The sequence below is a fragment of the Jaculus jaculus genome, chromosome 17 (genome assembly GCF_020740685.1).
Source record: "Jaculus jaculus isolate mJacJac1 chromosome 17, mJacJac1.mat.Y.cur, whole genome shotgun sequence".
Classification (NCBI taxonomy): Eukaryota; Metazoa; Chordata; class Mammalia; order Rodentia; family Dipodidae; genus Jaculus; species Jaculus jaculus.
Genome location: NC_059118.1, coordinates 27,223,389 through 27,246,307, shown reverse-complemented (window position 1 = coordinate 27,246,307; position 22,919 = coordinate 27,223,389). Strand labels below are relative to the sequence as shown.

Below are 22,919 nucleotides of genomic sequence, written 5' to 3'. Positions count from 1 at the left end.
TTGTTTATTTTTGCTTTGTTTTATTTTGTTTTGAGACAAGGCTGTACTCTATAGCTTAACTTGGCCTAGAACTCACTTATGTAGCCCAGGTTGTACTTAAATTCACGGTGACTCTGCTGCCTCAGCCTTCTAAATTTTGGGGTTATAGATACCACCATGCCTAGCATTAGATTTAGATTTTCATCTGTCCCTTACGGCTTATTTCCTGCATTTTTTTCCTGATTCTTCATTTCTTTTTCTCTATAACATATTATTTTCCTTTTATAATTTATATAGTAGTTGTGAGTTTTTAACCAGAAAGAATATTATACTATTGAGTGCCTATTCTGCCTCCAGTTCAACCATTTGGGATATAAGAACAGAACAAGCCATTCCTACATTTGACTATCTAAGCAGGTCATGAGCAGAGTGAGTTTTCCTCAGTTTATTTCTAAGCAGTGATGCTTATTATTTTATTCTGACAAAATTTATGGAAAGAAATAACAGATACTGTTGCAGTCAGGTTAGCATTGCTGGTAGAAATCACCCAACCAAGAGCAGCTTGTGGGGAAAAAAGGTTTATTTTGGCTTACAGGCTCAAGGGGAAGCTCCACGATGGCAGGGGAAAACTATGGCATGAGCAGAGGGTGGACATCATCCCCTGGCCAACAAAAGGTGGGCACCAGGAACAGGAGAGTGTGCCAAATACTGGCAAGGGGATGCTGGCTACAATACCCATATGCAAACCCCCAACAATACACTGCCTCTCGGAGGCATTAATTCCCAAATTTCTATCAGCTGGGAACCTAGCATTCAGAACACCTAAGTTTATGGGGGACACCTGAATCAAACCACCACAGATACATATCAGATAAGGCACATACCTAGGAACTAATTGAAAACGCCTGTTTAAAAGTTAATTCAAGGGCTGGAGAGATGGCTTAGCGGTTAAGCTCTTGCCTATGAAGCCTAAGGACCCCGGTTCAAGGCTCGATTCCCCATTATTAGCCAGATGCACAAGGAGCGCATGCATCTGGAGTTCATCTGCAGTGGCTGGAGGCCCTGCCGTGCCCATTCTCTCTATCTGCCTCTTTCTGTCTGTCACCCTCAAATAAATAAATAGCTTAATTCAAAGGCTGGAGAGATGGCCTAGTAGTTAAGAACCCAAGTTTGATTCCCCAGTACCCACGTAAGCCAAATGCACTAAGTGGCACATGTGTCTGGAGTTTGTTTGCAGTGGCTACAGGCCCTGGCATGTCCATTCTCATTCATTCTCCTCCCCCCCCCCATAAATAAATGAGTAATGAATGAATAAATTTACCTTGTAACTTTATTCTTTATCTTTCTAAATGTTTCCCAGACCTTTAAAGTGCAGCCTATTGTATTATATTTGGCTTCATTTTAATTATTGTATTATTGATATATGCCTCTTTTTCCCATGATACTCTTAGTAAGAGAATGGCCTTGTTGGTATATTGGCAGCCTCTGCTCAGTATGTCAAACTCTTATCTGAACTCTAGATTCCTTTTACTTTTACGATCATAGGATTACAAATATATATCCTGCATTTTCTCTACTTGTAGATTTTGTACTAGTTCACTAACTTCATATATTCTGCTTCTAATCTTAATATCATACCTGTTATTCCTTTTTCTAATCACTACTACTCAAATCAACATTTTGAAAAATGGGAGTCATAATAGTAAGAAAGAATAATTAGGTAGCTTCTCATTTCTTTCTTTCTTTTTTTTTTAATTTATTTATTTGAGAGCGACAGACACAGAGAGAAAGACAGATAGAGGGAGAGAGAGAGAATGGGCACGCCAGGGCTTCCAGCCTCTGCAAACAAACTCCAGACATGTGCGCCCCTTTGTGCATCTGGCTAACGTGGGACCTGGGGAACTGAGCCTCGAACCGGGGTCCTTAGGCTTCACAGGCAAGCGCTTAACCGCTAAGCCATCTCTCCAGCCCCTCATTTCTTTCTTATACCATGTAGCAGACAACTTCAAGTTCAGTGACATGAACTTCTAGATCAGGCACAGTTATGGAGGAAGGGATATTTATTAAAGCTTGCAGATCCAGGGGAAGTTCCATAACAGAAGAAGCTGGCCTGTTTTCACAGGTCCAAGCAGAGAGAGAAAACACAAGCCAAATCAAAGCTACCCAGCACACTTCAGGCACTTTGCATATATGGTAGACAGCTTCAGGGTCACCGAGATGAACTTCCAGACCAGGCACAGTTATGGAGGAAAGGATATTTATTGAAGTTTACAGCTCCAGGGGAAGTTCCGTAATGGCAGAAGAAGGACCAAGCAGGGGAGAGAAGCTACAAGTCCAAAGCCACGTAACACACTTCAGGAACTCCAGCTAAGCACACTTTGTATATCTTTAGATTGGAATTTTAAATCCACTACCACACCTTAAGGCTGGACCCTAAGATACACACAGGGACATTGCCTCCAGCCAGGTGGCTGTAAATGCAAACTACAAACTAATAAAACACTGAATATATTGAGGGCCATCTATTTAAATTACCGCATTGTGCCCCTGGCCCCAGTAGATTTAAAACCATCACATATTTGAAGTTGTATTTAGTCTAATTTCAAAGGTCCTCCGAGTCTTGACTAAAAATAGCTCTAACGTCCCAAGTCTCTTCTGAGATTTAAGATTTTTTTTTTTAACTGTGAGTCCTGTAAAATCAAACAGGTTAAATACTTTTAACATATAAAGGCACAGAGTAAATGTTTTTCAACTGGTATAAGGCATAGCAAGGAGAGACTAAAGCAGTGTAAACTCGAACCACCATCAAACATCGAACTTCTGCAGTTCAGGTCCAATATAACCAGAGACTGTCAGTCTCTAGATTTTTCATTTCCACCCCTCAAACTGGGCAGTGTAGCTAGGGAGAACTTTCATGCCAGGCCAACAGTGTGCTCCATGGTAACCCTTGCATAGTCCTGGTGCATTTAAAACATCTTTGGGTCTCCATGCAAACCACAATCCATCTTTCAAAGGCTTTTTCAGTCTGTCAGGGCATTATGCCCTGCCTCATGTCATATCTCAGCAGTAGCTCCTGGAACAGTATGTAATTCATGACCATGTATGTTTTTAATGCTTCCAAAATTAATGCCAGGTGTACAGGGCACAGCCATATTCTTAATTCAAGGGTGAAATAAATCATAACCTTGAAAAGCAAGTTCCAGTCAACTCTTTCCAAAAGAGTTTGTATTTCTAACAGTTTTTTTCTCAGACATCCTCTCAATTGTTTTAATGTAAAGCAGTTGGGCCATCTTCCTTAAGATTGTTAATGTGTTTCAAAGTAGCAGCTTCAGCAACCTAAAACCAGTCTCAGTGCCTATAATTTTAACTTGCTTGAGTTTTTCCAACTTAAAATCTTATATCTCAAAGCCGGGCGTGGTGGCGCACGCCTTTAATCCCAGCACTCGGGAGGCAGAGGTAGGAGGATTGCCGTGAGTTCGAGGCCACCCTGAAACTCCATAGTGAATTCCAAGTCAGCCTGGGCCACAGTGAGACCCTACATTGAAAAACAAAACAAAACAAAAAAATCTTATATCTCTCGGTCCAATATCTTTAGCCAAGTACATCAGTCCATTACAAATTTAACCTGGATTAAACTCTGGGCATGGGCAGATGAACGCAGTCAGCCCTTATGTCAATAGCCCATTTCCAACAAAGTGCTCTGACATTTTTCCCTCCCCTTAGAAAGTTCCTAAGTGAGTCGGGCATACTGGCTCACACCTTTAATCCCAGCACTTGGAAGACAGAGGTAGGAGGATCACCATGAGTTCAATGCCACACTGAGACTACATAGTGAATTACATACAGGTCAGCCTGACCTAGGGTGAGACCCTACCTTGAAAAAACAAACAACAAAAAACATAAAACAGAAAGTTCATAAGCCAAGCCTCCCAATTTCATTTCTTTCTGTACTTAGCATTCTCAAACTCTCATCATAATAGTCCATAAAACTTGGCTTACCACTCCAGAAGGCATTTTCAGTTGCAAGCACCAAGTCCATGTCCATTCCTCCAAAACAAAAGTTCTATAGGGCCAAAGTCCATATGGTCTTAAATTTAATTGACATTGATTTTTTTTTCTTCTATTAAAGAGGCTTATTTAGCTTGTTCTAACTTGAGTTAGGTTGGTCTGAATCTTACTAAAAGAGTGACTGACAAGATGGAAATTTTTTAAGTGAACCACAGTTTTAAGGTATACTTGAATCTGAATACCTGATAAATTTAACCTAACAAATACAGAACTGTATAGATGTAATACCTCAACTTTGCTCATTTTTCCGTGTGTTTTTTATGCTACATATGGGATCTCACATGGAATGGTATCCAAAATCACCTGTCTCTACTACTTTTCTACTATGTTTTATGATAATAAGGTTGTTCCCATACTTTCCCATCTTGAAACTATTTGCACATTAAGTTACTTTTTAGATAGGCATGGTATGGTAGAATTCCAATGGAGAAACATCCAATTAAAAGTTAGTGGTGCCAGGTGTGGTGGCACAGGCCTTTAATCCCAGCACTTGGGAGGCAGAGGTAGTAGAATTGTTGTGACTTCGAGGTCAGCCTGGACTAGAGTGAGACCCTACCTCGGGGGAAAAAAAGTCATGGTATAGGACTAAAATTTAGAGACACATGTTATTAAAGATTGGGAACATCTACTTAATCACAGTAGCATTAAAAACAGTTTTCATAAGGCATGTATGTGTGTGTATGTTCATATTCTGTGGTGAAGTGTTAAGTGGATAAAGTTTTAGTGTAACTTGAGCATCTGGATACTTGTTTTCAGCTCTGTCACCAGGTAGCAAAAACACCATGACCACCTCTTAACTTCTCTGGGTCACACCTTCTTCAGCCATAGTGTAAGGACTTTTGACTAGTGATCTTTGGTCACTTCTAATGTTAAAATTTTGTGACTCCTTTGATGGTTGAATAAAATGTTAAAGAATTATTCAGGGGGGATAGGAAGATTGTAAGAGCAACAGGGTGGGTAGAAATATCCTGAGGTGCCAGGTGTGATGGCACATGCCTTTAATCCCAGCACTTAGGAGGATCACCATAAGTTCAAGGCCACCCTGAGACTACATAGTTTATTCCAGGTCATCCTGGACCATAGTGAGACCCTACCCCAAAAATCTAAAAAAAAAAAAAAAAAAAAAAGAAATATCCTGAGGTAAAAATGAGACCTTATTTACCTAAGAGTGATCACCAGTCACCCTACTAAAGAGAGAGCCCTCAGAGAACATGGGTTGAGGGAGAGGGAATATAAGACTACAACCTCTAAAAAAATGAAAATAATAAATTTAAAATTAAAAAAAAGAATTCTTAACAGCAAAAAATCATTGACTATAATTTTTTAAATACTTATTGACAATTTTTTATGTATCAGTTATACATTATTAAAGTAGCTCAGTTGCTTTGTCCACATGGAGCTTACATTTTAATGAGAAATGCAATAAGTAGTCTATTGCTGGGACAAGCATACAACAAGAGACAGCGTATGGAAGGAAAAGGTTTATTTCAGGTTTATAGCATCCAGGGGAAGTTTGGTCAGTGGCAGAAGCTGGCTTACTTCAGAACCATGAGAGAAAAACCAACACCAGCAACAAGGAATCGCTCAAGCTCAAACTGCTGTGAACGCCTCTAGTTGTACTTCAAGATACGCCCCCAGTGACACACACACCCTAGCAGGCATCTGCCTGCTTGGTTCTGAAGTTGCAAGTTCAATTTTAATAAAACAACTGAGTCTATGAGTCCATGTATTTAAACTACCAAATTCAAACTACCACATAGTCAAAGTAATTTCAAGAGTTACTTTGTCTGTGATGTCTAATAGTGAGGTGTCCATGTTTAGATTGAATCCTGATGGAAGACCTTTGAGAAGCGGTGAATCAAAAACTAACTTGCCATAGAAGTGTTTACGAGTGTTGTGTCCAGGGTGTCACAAGTGTAAACCATGCTATGTTCTAGGAGTGGAATAACTACAAGATGAGATAGAAGCAAATCTCAGACCATACAAAACATTTTACTTTTTGTCAGTACATTTATTTTGTCATTCAATGTGTGATTAGTGTGTCATTGTAGAATATTAAGCAAATGAGTAATGTACTCCATTTCATGTTTTATAAAAGTGCATTGATAAATTTGGTTGGGATATATAAGTATTACAGTGGCCTATATGGGAAACTGTGTGTGTATGTACATGTGCATATATTTATGGAGATTACAGAGAGGGGTCAGCTTATGTAAAGAATAAAGGCCCTCTGAATGAAAGATTATGGATATCAGACAAAAGCAGGAAGGGAGAAAGAGCCATAGAGCTGTATTATCTGTGAAAAAGAAATAACTCTTTGAAAATCTCAGTAAAGAGGTTATTCTGAAAATATGTGGTCAGTAAAATATTAATGATCTTGGATTAATAATATCAGAACTTGCTCTGGGCATTGAACATAGATCACCTAGTTGTTTGTTTGTTTGTTTGTTTGTTTGTTTGTTTGTTATGAGGAAGGCTCTCTTGGTAGTTTTTGCTTGCCTTAATTCCAGATGTTCCTAATGTCACCACCTAAGTGCTAGAATTACAGGTGTGACCCATCACACCTGACTAATGATTTTTTTTAATTGATGGTTTTGTTATTTCATATTTTTATTTATGTCTCTGTTTGAGAGAGGTAATATGGGTGTGCCAGAGCCTCTTGCTGATGCAAACAACTCCAGCCCAACACATGCACTACTTTGTGTATCTGGCTTTACATTGGTACTTGGGTGCAAACAAAGTGCCTTCAACTGCTGAGTCATCTCCCTACACCTGTTGATGGCTTTCAACAGTAAACACAATTCATGGTGTTAGGACTAAAAGTAATACTGAGGAAATGAGTATATATGAAGGCAGGTCTCAAGAGTTAGAAGAGAAGCAGGGAGGGAAGGAAATTGTGTAATAATTGGATAATAAATGATGGAAGTAGTTTCCTTATGTTTAATAATGTGTCCATTTGGCTCTTACCTGTGACTTAAAGCTTACTTTGGTCCCCTCGTCTTGTGACATATCCCAAAGGAAATTTCAGTTAAATCTCAACTACTATTGAATTTTATCATCTCTCCTCAATCAGGGAAGGTTTCTGAATTGTTATTTTTTTAATTTGATGGCATTAGACACTGGAAAATTGAGTTACAGTTTTACCAGCACCATATAGTGAGAGAATACTTCTATTCTTGAGACAAGTTGTACTCTTTCTCTTTGTCTTTCCTTCCATAGGACTTTATTTTCTTCCTAAATATAAGAAGATTTACTTAACTCGTGAACAATTTTGTAATTCCTTTATTTCTGACCAAATCTAAAAATATTAAGAAATTCTAGACTTAGAAGACATACCAGTTGTTTTAAATGGAATTTTTTTTTGTATTGTTAGGTATTTGATTGTGAACATATAGACAGAAAAGTTGAAATTATTCATGTGTTTTTCATAAGACAAGCTGAAGTTCACATATTTTTCCTAAAATAATGGGAAACCTTAAAACACAAAAATGGGGGCTGGACACATGGCTTAGTGGCTGAGGCACTTGCCTGTGAAACCTAAGGACCCAGGTTCCATTCCCCACTACCCACATAAGCCAGATACACATTGTGGCACATGCATCTGGAGTTTGTTTGCAGTGGCTAGAGACCCAGGCATGCCATTCTGTCTGTCTGTCTGTGTGTCTACCTGTCTGCCTACCTACCTCTTGTACTATCTGCCTCTTTTGTTCTCTCAAACAAATAAATAAATAAAAATAAAATAATTTTTTGAGAAACACAAGAATTAATGAATTAAGATGTGCATACACATCCATGTACAGGCTGGGGGAATAACTCAATAAATGAAGTGCTTGCCATGCACACATGAGGTCTTAATTTCAGGTCCACGGTATTCACTAAACATGCTGAGTGTCGTGGCACATGACTTTAATTCCAGTGATGGGAAATTGGAGATGGGAGAATTCAGATGCTAGGGCTTACTGACTAATCTAGCTAATTTTGGTAAATTCTAGGTTTAGTGAGAGACCTTGTCTCAATAAGGTGGAGCACCTGAAGGACATACCTAACATTGACCACCTGCCTTCAACACACATAAAACATGTATAAACACATACAGACATATCACAGCCACACAAAAAAAGTATATTCCTGTACAGGATAATTTTGGTATAAAGAACAAGATGTCATATGTCTTTGCTTGCTTTTTCATTGTTTTTGTCTCCAATTTATTTTAGATAATAAAAACATGCTTTTCATATTTTAATTGTTTTCTTTTAATTTAGATGTAATTCCTTATAGTCCCTACATCTATGCATCTTCAACATTAAAAAGTACATATTGAAACAGGGATGAGTAACTATTCAAAGTATACTTAAAATCTATGTTTAGAGACTGGAGTGATGGCTTAACAGTTAAAGGCACTTGTTCACAAAGCTTGGTTTAATTACCAGCACACATCTAAAGTCAGATGCAAAATGGCACATGCATCTGTGATCCAGTGTGTGCCTACAGCAATGGAAGGCAGAGCCAGGAGAATCTGAAGCACATGGGCCAACTTGTCAGGCATTCGTGCTCAGTATTGCAGCTGGTTTGCATTGGCAAGAGACCCTTTCTCAAAACAGGTGGCGCACAGATGCCTTGAAGTTGTCCTCTGACCTCCACAAAGGTGCCATAGCACAAACACCTATTACACACATGTGCACACACAATGTTTTTAAATCCAGCTGGGCATAATGGCACACGCCTTTAATCCCAGCACTTGGGAAGCAGAGATAGGAGGATCACTGTCAGTTCAAGGCCATCCTGAGACTATATAGTGAATTCCAGCTCAGTCTGAGCTAAAGTGATACCCTACCTCAAAAAAAATAAAAAAAAAATCACTAGAGAGGCAGAGGTAGGAAGATTACTGTGAGTTCAAGGCCAGCCTGAGACTCCACAGTGAATTCCAGGTCAGCCAAGGCTAGAGTAAGACCCTACTTCAAAAAAAAAAAGGAAAAAAATCTATGCTTAAATATACATATTAATGAATTCACATGGCAAATAGTCAATGTGAAGAAAATCATGTTTTGTTAAATGATATAGAATAAAATCTCAAAAATGAACAGCTATATTATATTCCTAGCTGAAGATATGATAAAAATGCCAATGTACTGTATAATTTTCTTATAATACTGTTCAGTTCCACCAGATTTGAGAGTGTTCTAGGATTTGAGATTAGAACAGAAACTAGGCAAAATGATTTTAAAGCTTTTACAACATACTAAACCTGGTTTTTTGTTGTTGTTGTTTTGTTTGTTTGTTTTCGAGGTGGAGTGTCACGCTAGCACAGGCTGACCTGGAATTCATTCTTTACTGTAAGGGTAGCCTCAAACTCATGGAGATCCTCCTACCTCTGCCTCCCTAGTGCTGGGATTTAAAGGTGTGTGCCATCATACCCAGCTAAACCTGTTTTTACATGGTTTTACATGGTTCCTTGGAGGACTGATTCAGTCTACTGCTACTTTGAAAAGCTGTTTAGTTTTTCTGCAACATTTTCCTCAACTTCAGCATGAGAATATTAGTTTCTATCTCTGGGAACTTAAAATAGTTCCTTATACATAAAATATATGCAATAAATTATTTGTCATTATCATTATAGAAAGTGTCCAAAAAAAAAAAAAAAACACCTAGGGAGATGGCTCCATGGTTAAAGGCACTTGCTTGCAAAGCCTGAAGGCCCAGGTTAGATTCCCCAGGATCCAGGTAAAGCCAGAGGCACATGTGTCTGGAGTTCATTTGCAGTAGCAGGAGGCCCTGATGTGCCCATACTCACTCACTCTCTGCCTTTCTGTTTTTTCTCTCTCTGAAATAAATAAGAATGTTGAGGAGGGTGGAGTGATGGCTTAGTGGCTAAGGCATTTGCCTGCAAAGCCAAAGGACCCTGGTTTGATTTCCTGGGACCTATATAAACCAGATGCCCAAGGTGCCACATGTCTCTGGAGTTCATTTGCAGTGGCTGGAGGCTCTGGTGTGCCCATTTTCTCTCTCTCTTCTTCTCTCTCTCTCTCTCTTTCTCTAACTCTCTCAAATAAATAAATAAATAAGTTTTAAAAATTAAATTAAAAAAAGAATATTGAGGAATTCGCCCACAATATTAGGGGAAAGAATTGGATGGGGCATCATGTTTACTCGGATGTGTGGAATGATGTTACATACTGAGTTTTTATTTTTTAACTTTTTAATTTTATATTTTAACAAATTAGTCTTAATCTCCTATTCAAAACCATAATGAATAGTCATAAAAATTACAAGTAAATTACCAAACTAAATAAGGAATATACTTAAGACTATTTAACTATAAATGAGAGCCTAAAACTTGTTTTTTTTTTTTAAATGGCACTTCACAACAGTAAGAAACGCTGGATTATATAACAGTAGTTGAAAAGCATAATTGACTATTGAGTATCAGATGTCCTAAATACCAGTCTAAATAAGTTGCCAAGCAGGTTAAAGATAGGAATGTGAGTGATCAGTACAGACAAAGGGTAAAATGAAGAAGAGCAAAAGAGAAAGGAATTAAAAGAAAATAATATATTTCTCAGGCTGAAGAGATTGCTCAGTGGTTAAGGCACTTGTCTGCAAAGCCTAACAAACCCAAGTTCACTTTCCCAGTACACATGTAAAGCCAGATGAAAAATGTGCTGTGTGCATCTGGAGTTTGTTTGCAGTGGCTAGAGGCCCTAAAAAAACCATATTCATTCTCTCTGTCTCTCCTTGTCCCTCTCCCTCTCCCTCTCTCTCTCCTTTCACTCCCCTTCTCTTCCTCCCCCTTCTTCACTCCCTCTTCCTTCCCTCCCTCTCTCTCTTCTTCTTCTCTCATTACAAATAAAAAAAAATAATAAGAAGAAAATATTTAGTCTCTAGGACAGAGAATTCTTTGAGGACAACTTAAGAAACCCAGAGCTATAAAACGAAAGGAGACAGATGTAACTTTGTAAATATTCATCAAGTTTTCCTAACAAAAGACTCCATATAGCCAGGTGTCTCACACCTTTAATCTCAACACTCAGGAAGCTGAAGTAGAAGGGTAGCTGTGAGTTCAAGGCCAGCCAGGGCTGTGGAATGAGTTCCTGGATTCACCTGGGTTAGAGTGAGACCCTGCCTTAAAAAGAGAGATTCCATAAGGTTAGACAAGAGAGAACAAACTGAGGGAAAACATACATGCCACTCAACAATTAAAGGTCAATACCCTTAACATAAGAGAATTTTCATAAGTGAATAAAAAAGGTAGAAAAATGGGCAAAAAGCTTACAACTTTGAAGTGTTCCATTCCATGCCCTTCTGGCTTTCAGAGTTTACTTTGAGAAATCTGAGGTAATACTGATGGGATTGCCTTTGTATGTAGTGAGTTGTTTCTCTCTTTCTGCTTTTAGCACTCTCTTTGTTTTCTTTGTTAAGAGTTACAGTTATGTGCTTTGGAGTGCTTCTTCTTTGGTCCTGTCTGTTTGGTGTTCTTTGGGATTCTTGTATCTGGATAGGAGAGAGATTGGTAAAGTTTTCTTTCAATAATTTTGTTGAATATATTCTATGCCTATAGCCTGAATTTCCTCTCCTTCTGGTATATCCATGATCTGGATGTTTGGTCATTTTGGGGCATACCACAGTTTCCTCATATTCTATTCACTTGATATTTTGAACTTAGCAAAGTTTTTGGCCTCCCAATCAATTTCTTCTGTCTTGTCTTCCAGGTCAGAGGTTCTATCTTCCACATGAGTAACTCTGTGAGGGATTCTAGAGAGGTTTTTATAATTTCTGTTTGGTTTTTATTTTCTGTTGTGTTATTTTGCATTGTGTCCATCTCTTTTTTGAGGTACAATTTCAGTTTGAATTCTGACTTTCTTGATGCTTCCTGGAATTCATTCTTACAGTTGATCACATCTTCACCAAGCTTAATGAGCTGGTTATTGAGATCGTCCATTTCTTGACTCACCTTCAATTCATTCATATATCTTTTGAGGGTTGTAATGTTTTCTTTAATCAAGTTGAGCCTACTGTCAAAAGATGAACACAGGCTGGAGAGGTGAGTTACTGGGTAAGGTACTTGCCTATGAAGCCTAAGGACCCAAGTTCTATTCCCCAGTACCCATGTAAGCCAGATACACAAGGTGGTGCATGCATCTGGATTTTGTTTGCAATGATCTGGAACAACCATTCTCTCCCTCTCCCTCCCTCCCTCCCCCCTCCCTTTAAAATAAAAAATAAATGTAATTTTTTTTTTAAGCTGAACACTCTTAAGAGACGATTTTGTTCACTTTCATTGTTACAATTATTGTTTTTTTGATGGTTTGCTTCCAGTTCAGCAATTCTTTTGATCAGGGTCTCATTGGTGGTTGTGTTTTCATTTTGGGATTGAATTAATGTTGATTTCTCTCTGATTTCATTGGAGGCTTCCATTGTGGCATGAGGCATCCTTGAGAGGGATCTCAGTTTTCTGACTTTCATTGGCTTTTTTGCATTGTGATCTACCCATCTTGAGGAGACACTTTATTCTATTGAGGAGGAAGCAAGTTTATGTCCTTGTAGGATCTCCAGAGCATGCTCTGGTTTTAATGTAGATGTGATTGATGTACAGTGGGGTTATAACCACAGATGTGCAGATTGTGGAGACTGCACGTACATCAAAGGAACCTGGGGAACTGGGAGCTCTGGCCTACTCACTCCACTTGCAAGCACTCTTCAGTTCAGGGGAATCACTGGTTGAGGAAGCTAGAGAGCCAGAGGCAAGAGGCCTGCTCCTGTAGTGAACCCTCTGAATGTCGGGACCCAGCAGCCAGTCAGGATACCAGAGCAAAAGGTCTGCTTCCAGAGCCCCCACACAGGGACCAAGCCTCCCCAAGCCAGGCGCAGGGGAGCTACTGGGACCAGGGAACCTGGAGGAGGCAGGGAACAGGGATCTGGCCTACTCCATGCTGTGCACACCCTCCCAGGGTATCCAGTAATTGAGGTCCCAGGGCACTTCAATCAGAAGGCAGAGCAAAGGGCCTGCTTCTGCATCAAGCTCACAGGGTCCAAACAGCCCCAAGCCAGCTGCAGGAGGGAGCTGGGGGTGTGGAACCAGGGAACTCTAGAGGCAGGGATTCTTTCTAACCCATGCTGACCTTGAGTTCACAATGACCCTCCTAACTCAGCCTCTCCAGTGCTGGGATTAAAGGCATGTGCTTCCATGTCCAGCTCACAACTCCCTATTATGTAAGCTTTGAAATGATATGTAAGGGATTATATTTTAATTTTAGCATTCCTAACTTAGAAGTAGGGCATTGAAAAAGACATGAATAAGGAAAAGACTAGAGTTCTTAGGTTATAGACCTCTTTTGTTTGACTTAAAACAGCAACTACATATTACTTTTTAAAAAGAAAATAAGAAAAGTATAGGGGCTGGAGAGAGATGTCAGTGGCTAAAGCATTTACCTACACAGCCCAATGACCCAAGTTTGATTCCCCAGTACACACATAAAGCCAGATGTACAAGGTGGCACATGCATTTGGAATTTGTTTGCAGTGGCTAAAGTCCCTGGCACACCCATTCTCTTTTATATTCATTCTATCTCTCTCTTTTGACAATAAATAAATTTAAAAAAGAAAAACCACAAACCTAATTTCTTTTGTTTAATCAGTAATATTTGCTTGCAGCTTTTTAGTATATCCTTGTATTCATTTTTATATCTGGTAATTATAAAAACTGTCTACTTATATTAGTATATTTTGTTTCACCATAGCAATGTCTGACCGTCAAGAAAGTGCTCTTATAGAGCTAATGGTTTGCACAATACGTCAAGCTGCTGAGGCACATCCTCCAGTGGGAAGGGGTACCGGCAAGAGAGTAAGTTAAATTAGTGAGAAATCTATAGTAAAGCTCCTAATATAATAACTAAAAGTTATTGTCTAAAAACATTTGGTAATCTTAGTGGTGTTTGTATGTCTAAAAACATGGAATTTTTCTAAATAATACATGCCTTATGCTTCATCTTTATATTGTGTCTGATACTCAGGTTTTTTAAATAGAATGTTCTTTTCATGCTCCCATAGTATCTGTGCTTGCTTCTGTTATAGTGCTTTTATAATGCTCTGTTAAAAATACATAAAGACTCAGGGAAACTATTTGGAAAGGTTGTAATCTTTGGGTACATGAGTATTGGTGCACATGCATCTTCATTTAGATGAGTTTTGATAATCACCATTGTAGAGAGTATCTTTTCCTTTGGTATCAAGAGGTGGGCAAGTTCTTTCTGCAAAAATAAACATAAAAACTGAAACATTTTGTCAAAGAGCCAAAATTCTTCAAATATAAAAATAAATTGAGTAGTATTTTGTCTTTATAAACTGATACAGTGTTGGGCATAAAGATGCATGTATGCCTGTAATCCTGGGACTGAGAAGACAGGAAGTGTCATGACAGCTGGGGCCATACCATTAAAGCTCAGGATGGCCCAGTGGATAAACACTTGCTATAAGTATCTGAGTTCAAATCCCCAGAAGCCACTTAAAGTGAGATGCTCTAGTGCTGGCATCTGTAATCTCAACACCCCTAGGATGAGAAGAGAGGTGGAGACATAAGAATTATGCAGCAGTTTGTGAGCTAGCTAATCTATGGTACGTAAGAGATGGAAGGCAAGGACCAGTACCTAAAGTAGTCCTTGACCTCTGTATGTGGGCCATAGCATGTGCATGCCCCCCCCAAATAAATTAATAAAATAAATGAGTTACAAGTAAAAGCAGCAGGTGTTTTATAGCTTTTCATATCTTGGGTTTGCCAAATTAGCACTGGTTGCATATCACAGCAGCTTTTCCCACTGATAATATATTCAATATGGACAAATGGTAAAAAGCACATAGTTTGTTAACTAGAAGTTAACAAAAATATGTAGAATAGAAATAGACAGCAGAAATCTATCATTTTGATGACATAAGGTAGTTGATCCAGTTTGTAAGATTAGTAAGCCAACCAGAAGTTTAATTGGAAAAATCACAAAAATCAGAAACCTTTAAAAGGATTAGTCAAGATCTCCACACATCTCTGTTTGAATGGGTAACCTTAGAGAACTCAATTATAAGTAAGTCAGACAAGAATTGCCTTCAGTTTGAATATTATTATTTTACTTGATCCATGTGTGTGACTTCTGATATGCCTGCTCAAAAAAAAAAAAATATTCTTGAGCTGGAGAGATGGCTTAGCAGTTAAGGCACTTGCCTGCGAAGCCTAAAGACCCAGGTTCAATTCCCCTATACCCACATAAGCCAGAGTACAAGGTGCATGCACCTGGAATTCATTTGCAGTGGCTGGAGGTCTTGGAATGCTCATTCTTCTCTATCAGCATTTTCCTGTCTCTTTTTCCCTCTCTCTTCCTCTCTCTCAAATTAATAAATAAAATACTTTTAAAAAATTTTATCCTTGATTTTTAGCTTGTGGTTCTACAATTCTCTACTGTTTTTGAGTATGCTACTGGTTAGTTAATAATTGGGATCAATTGTGTTTAAGTATCTCAAGCCAGTAGGATTTCTCCTTATTTGAACAGTGAAAGTCACAAGTGGAAAAAGAAAATTGCCAACCAAGAATTTTAAAGCCAGTAAAATTCTTTCAAAATGAAGGTGTAATAAACCACTTCTTTTTAATTTTTTAATTTATTTATTGTGAGCATGTGGGGGGTAGAGATTATGGGCACACCAGGGCCTCTTGCTACTGCTAACAAACTCCAAATGTGTATTCTACTTTGTGCATCTGGCTACATCAATATTGGAGAATTGAACCTGGACCTGCTGGCTTTGTATGAAAGCAGCCTTAACTGCTGAGCCATCTCCCAGCCCAATAAAGCCAGTTCTAAATCAAAAAAGAAAGATTGAGAGAATGTGTTGCTAGAACCTACCTTATAAAGAGATGGTTTTCAGCCAGGCATGGTGGCACTCACCTTTAATCCCAGCACTCGGGAGGCAGAGGTAGAATTGCCATGAGTTTGAGGCCACTCTGAGACTACATAGTGAATTCCAGGTCAGCCTGAGCTAGAGTGAAGCCCTACCTTGAAAAGAAAGAAAGAAATGCTTTTAAATAGTAGAACTATCACTATATTGTAACTATAATCTATATAAATGGCTGTATAGCAGGACATGGTGGCACATGTTTATAATCCCAGAATTTAACTGAAGCAAAAGGAGTTCAAGGCCAAACTGGGTTACGTACAGATAAACAGCTGGATACATATGTATTTTTCCTTCTCTTAATTTCTTCATTGGGATATAAAATAATTTAAATCATTATAGCACTATTGTGATGAAATTGTTAATATATAGAAATATTATATGTGGACCCCCCCAGTGGAAAAAAGGACAGGGAACTATCACTGCTATAGTTAATTCAGCAATAACCTGAAATAAGTTGGAAGTAAAGGATACATATTGTAAAACCTAAAGCAATCATTCATTTCTAAAAAGAAAAAGTTAAGAGGAATTATAGTCATATACTAAAAACATGTTTAAAGCCGGGTATGGTAGTGCATGCCTTGAGTACTCGGCAGGCAGAAGTAGGAGGATCACCATGAGTTCGAGGTTACCCTGAGACTACATAGTAAATTCCAGGTCAGCCTGGGCTAAAGCGAAACCCTACCTCAAGAAACAAAAAAAAAAAAAAAAAAAAAAAGTACACCACCAAAGAAAATATAAAGGAGAAACCAAAAGGATGTAAGTAAGGGCTGGAGGAATGGCTTAGTGATTAAGGCATTTTCCTGCAAAGCCAAAGGACCTGGGTTTGAATCCTCAGGACCCATGTTAGCCAGATGCACAAGAGGGCACAAGCATCTGGAGTTCGTTTGGAGTGGCTGAAGGCCCTGGCATGCCTGCACTTGCACTTTCTTTCTCTTTCTCTCTCTCTTCCTCTGTCAAATAAATACATAGTTTTTTTTAAGAAAGGGTGTAAGTAAGACACAAAAGTAATGGAGAGAAAATGACTAGCATATATTTAGCCATATCAAAAATCATAATGGATTTGAATGTAGAAAATGTCAGCCTGAATCAGATTTAATGATAGAAATTTGTTTAAAGTAAAAGATGGTAACAGGATACTATGACATTAATAACCACAAGTAAGCAAAAGAAGTTAATTACTATCAGACAGATACTAATATTCCTTTAAGACAAGTATATTACAAGAATCAATAGCTGACATTTTATAAAGATAAAGGTATTTTAAATATATAAAGGTACTCTATAGATACTTTGGCTGGAGAAATGGCTTAGCAGTTAAGGCACTTGCCTACAAAGCCAAAGAACTCAGGTTCAGTTCCCTGGTACCCATGTAAAGCCAGATGCCCAAGGTGGTACATGTGTCTGAAGTCAATGTGCAGTGGCACTAGGCCCTGATGTGCCCATTCTCATTCTCTGTCTGTCTGCCTCTTTCTCTCAAACAAATAAAAAAATTTAAAAATATTTCTGTAAATAGGGTATGATGGCCCATGCCTTTAATCCCAGCTATCAGGAGGCAGAGGTAAGAGGTTCACGGTGAGTTTGAGGCCAGCCTGGAGCTACAGAGTGACTTCAAGGTCAGCCTGGGCTACAGTTAGACCCTACCTCAAAAGAAAAAAATGATACTTTTATAAAGATAAAGGTATTTTATAAAGATACACTAGATAAATGCAGTTGTTTACATAAAGATTTCTAGGAATAGAGTCTCAAATACATAAAACAAAATGAAGGATTTGTACATAGAAATAAAAGTTTCAACAGTAAGAGTTGGTGGTTTTCATATTCCTTTCTCAGTTGAGAATGTGAGTCATGAAAAAATTTTTTCTTGTGATTTCTATTATTTCATATCACTTTTTAATTTTTCTGTTCATAAATTTTTTTTTTTCAAAGTAGGGTCTCACTCTAGCCCAGGCTGACCTGGAATGCACTATGTAGTCTCAGGGTGGCCTTGAACTCACGTTGATCCTCCTACCTTTGCCTCCCCAGTGCTGGGATTAAAGGCGTGCGCCACCACGCCCGGCTGTTCATAAATTTTTTGTAACCTAAACATCATTTCTAAAAGCGTGGTTAGATAAAGTTACAGATTTTTAAGTTGACAAGAATAATATTTTTTATTTATTTATTTATTTTTCAAATTTTTATTAACTTCCATGATTATAAAAAATATCCCATGGTAATTCCCTCCCCTCACTTTCCCCTTTGAAACTCCATTCTCTATCATATCCTCTCCCCATCTCAATCAGTCTCTCTTTTAATATTTTATTTTTAATATTGCATCATATCACATAATATTTAGTTTTTTTAGATTGATTTCTAGACAGTGAATAGATGGTAAGGTAAACTTTTTTAATAGAAGTGGTAGAATTTAAATATTCCTAGTTTATCACCCAAATGAAATAGTAAATCTAGGCAGTAGTCATCAGTGCCATGAATTACTTAAGAAGTTGATGGGGAACTTCATGGTAGAAAAATTATCTGAGATCATTTGAACCTACCGATTAAGCTTAGCACCATTGAGAGCACCTTAAAAATATTCTTTAGCAGGGTGTGGGAGGAAGAATTTGAATATAATCAACTTTCCAGAGCTAACTACTAGAGGAAGCACTGGGAAAGAACAATGTAGTAAATGAAACAACAGGAAATCAATTAGCCAAATTTAGAATATGGAAGTAGACTAATAAATTTAAAGGGCATATAGACATGCCAGATGTATTTATCAATATAATTAATGTATAATTAATTAATATGTAATATAATTATTTGGATTACTTTTGTAAGCTATATATAAATGAACATTTTTGAAGAACTATGAAAAGTTATATTTAGAAGTTACTGTTTAATATTAACAGATTAACTTTTATTGTTAATCTGTTAAAATCATAGACTCTGTAATGGTGATGAATTGCTCTATGACAAGTAAATGCCTCTTTGGGCTAATTTCTAGTGTTTTCAAGGATCTTACAAATTGTTGCCCCAGATTTACTTTCTACTCTTTTGCTTGAGTGATAATCTGATGCTGTGTAGCAAATTACACCCAAAGTTTTGGGACTTAAAACAGTAAGCCTTCATACAGTTTGTATGTATTATAAATTCATTAATGGTTTAGCTGTTATTTTGCTCATCATCCCTTATAGTGTAACAGTTAAGAGATTAACCACATCGTTAGTACCTGAAGGTTCATTAAGACAGCAGAATAGACATCTACCATGACTCAAACAGTGGCTAACAAGTTTGTAGTGCCTAGATAGTAGAATAGCTTAGAGGGTGTATACATGGCCTCTTCATAGGAATATTTGATTGTTCTCATGGTAAGATTGCTGACATTTCCCAGAATCAATGATTGAAGAGATAGTAAATTGACCACTTCTGTGTTTTTAATGGCCTAAGCCTTAAAAATCACAGTATCATGCTGGGGATATCGCCCAGAGCTAGAGCACTTACCTAGCATATGGAAGGGGCCTAGGTTCATTTCCCAGTACTGCAAAAAGGCTTTATAATAAAAATAATTGGAGGGCTGGAGAGATGGCTTAGCAGTTAAGGCGCTTGCCTACAAAGCCTAGATACTCACGTTCTACTCTCCAGATCCCACATTAGCCAGACACAAAGGTGAGGCAAGCGCAAGGTCACACATGCCCACTAGGTGGCTCAAGCTTCTGCCATTCAGTTGCAGTAACTGATGCCCTGGTATGGCAATACTCTGTTCCCTCTCCCTCTCTTTCTCTCTCTCTCTCAAATAAAAAATAATAATAAAAATAATTGGAGCCAAGCATGGTAGCACATGTCTTTAATCCCAGCACTCAGAAAGCAGAGGTAGAAGGATCACCATGAGTTCAAGACCACCCTGAGACTACATAGTGAATTCCAGGTCAGCCTGGGCTAGTGTGAGACCTACCTCGAAAAAAAAATAATAATAATAAATAAATAAATGGGGGAGCTGGAGATATGGTTCAGCAATTAAGGTGCTTGCCTACAAAGCTTAATGACCCAGGTTTGATCCTTAGTACCCACATAAAGCCAGATGCGTAAAGTGGCACATGTGTTTGGAGTTCAGTTGCAGCAGCTGCAGGTCCTCACAAGCCCATATTCATTCTCTCTCCTGGACATGATGGCATATGCCTTTAATCCCCAGCCCTTGGGAAGCTGAGGTAGGAGTGTCACTGAGTTCAAGGCCAGTCTGAGTTTAATTCTAGGTCAGCCTGGGCTAGAGTGAGACTCTACCTCAAAAGTAATAAATAAATAAATGGGTTGGGGAGATGGCTCAGCAGTTACAGACACTCATTTGCAAATTATATGTATATGGGCACAGGTTCATTTCCCCAGTACCCACTCAGAGACAGATGCACAAAGTGGCGCATGTGTCTGGAGTTCATTTACAGCATCAAATACAGTCAAAAAATTGAAAATTATAATTACATATTTTTCTATAATATACTATTTATAACACAATCCATTGTGGGAAAAGATTCTACCAAGGGTGTAAATACCAGAGAGTATATACTGTGAGAGAGTCCTAGCACAACAATGAGCCAATTCTGTAATGAGCCATGGTTCCTTTCAATAGAAACTGTTAAAGATCAAGTTTAGGATACTAAGTTTGTTTATTACTAATAGGTTATCGTTTCTTCTAGACAAGTATACTAGATAAAGATGAGAAATACCTAAGTATTATTCTACTATTAAGTTTTTGAAATAAGTAAAACATTTATAATACTTAGGGAAGTCAGATCCATACAGAAAAGATAATTTAAAATTCTTTTCCACCTTATTCCTCATTCCTAACAGTAACTACTTTTGTCTGTACTTCATTCTTCAAGTGTTTTTGTTTTACAAATGCTGATAAATACATACATATGTGTATGTATTACCCCATCTTTATTACCTATCAGTCTTTCTTCATTAAGATATCACTTAAAAGCCGGGCATGGTAGCACATGCTTTTAATCCCAACATTTGGAGGATCGCCATGAGTTCAAGGCCACCCTGAGAGTACATAGTGAGTTCCAGGTCAGCCTGGACTAGAGTAAGACCCTACCTTGAAACCCCCCCCAAAAAAAAGGGGTCACTTATTTTATACACTGTTTTGTCCATTTCTTCTATTTAACAGTTTTTCTTAGGTATACCATATGTTTATTTAGCTACCCCAGTTATCTTATTGTTGTATATATTATATATATGGATACACTACTGGAAGTAGTCTGTTAACTGTCATTTGTATTAGCAGTATGTTTGTTTTAATATTTTATTTGTTTATTTGTGAGAGAGTGAAAGAGGTAAAGAAAGAGAATGATCGTGCCAGGGCCTCCAGCCACTGAAAACAAACTCCAGATGCATGCACCACCTTGTATATCTGGCATTATGTGGGTACTGGGGAATCAAACTAGGGCCCCTAGGCTTTTCAAGCAAGCACTTTAACCACTGAGCCATCTCTTCAGCCTGATGGTAGGTTTTTGCTACTATAAATAAAGTTCTGTGAAATACATACATATGTATGTACATATACATAATGTCATATTCTCTGCAAGGTATGTCACTGGGATAGATTATTAGAAATGTTTTTTATTCAAGAGAAAAATATACATAAAGTTTTGTTCTAATTGGCAAATTACTTCTTCACAGGTTTCATGCTATTTATGCCATCTCATCAGTGTTATTGTAAAGACTTAAATGAGTTTAGATGATTAGAATACCTGTTATAATTATCATTTAAGCAAAAAGTGGCTATTTCCTGAAATCAGTGTCTTGAGCCTTTTATAGTCAAATAAATTTCAGAACTCCATATCCTGAATATATTCTTTAACATATCTTCTACTTAGTGTATGTTCTCTCTAATCATTTAATGCAAAACTAATCAGACAAGAAGCATCATCTCTCACATACTCTTTTAACATTGGAGTTCTCCTTTCTATAGTTCCAGTTTATGATAGAATGTTTCTATTCTATTTCTGTGAAACCATTAACTTTGTTTTGTTTAGGTTTTGGTTTTGGTTTTTGGGTTTTCAAGGTAGGCTCTCACTCTAGCCCAGGCTGACCTGGAATTCACTATGTAGCCTTAGGGTGACCTTGAACTCACGGTGATCCTCCTACCTCTGCTGGGATTAAAGGCATGCACTACCACGCCTGGCCCACTATTAACATTCTGATGACAAATACCTTTAGCATAATAACAAGATGCAGAAAACTTTGGGAAATGACTATTTTAATCATAATTTGCACTTCAGTATTTTCCCTTTAGAACCACTTATAAATAGTTTAACAAGTTGGATACAGGATAAAGCAGTGAGCATTATCAGCTTAAATTTGTTCCACACACAGGCTGTACCTCTCTCTCTGGATTCCTGCCTAACAGATTTATGAGCTTAGTTACAAGGAAACTCAAAATATGTCATTAGTGTATGCTTTATAAATTCATGAAAATTGACCGGGCGTGGTGGCGCATACCTTTAATCCCAGCACTCAGGAGGCAGAGGTAGGAGGATCGCTGTGAGTTCGAGGCCACCCTGAGACTACATAGTGAATTCCAGGTCAGCCTGAGCCAGAGTGAGACCCTACCTTGAAAAAAAAACTCATGAAAATTGATCAGCTTCTGCTAGTATTAAAACATTATTTTATGCATGTGTTCAAAATAGGAGACATTACTGTTAGCTACATTTAGATTAAAATCATGGGGGAAATTTTAGTGTTTTCATTTTATTGGTTTGCTTGCTTCTTGGTTTTTGTTTCTGTTTTTGTTGTTTTGTTTTGTTGACACATGATCTCGCTATGTATTCCATGCTCCACTTGAGTTCCCATTCTGCTGAACTCAGCCTCTCAAGTGTGTGCCACCACACTCAACCGAAAATCTTTTAGTGGGTTCCATTTTTTCTACTTGTAATTATAGTTTTATAGAAATACTTTTACGTTAAACA

General features: G+C 37.9%; 1 protein-coding gene across 1 annotated transcript in view; it reads left to right on the top strand.

Moving 5' to 3' along the window:
* The window catches only part of Stag1 (stromal antigen 1), a 476,250-nt gene that overhangs the window by 365,773 nt on the left and 87,558 nt on the right, over positions 1 to 22,919 (top strand). The window contains exon 16 of the mRNA XM_004664349.2: positions 13,782 to 13,885. Within this exon, the coding sequence (XP_004664406.1) occupies positions 13,782 to 13,885 (104 nt within the window). The remainder of the gene's footprint in view (positions 1 to 13,781; positions 13,886 to 22,919) is intronic.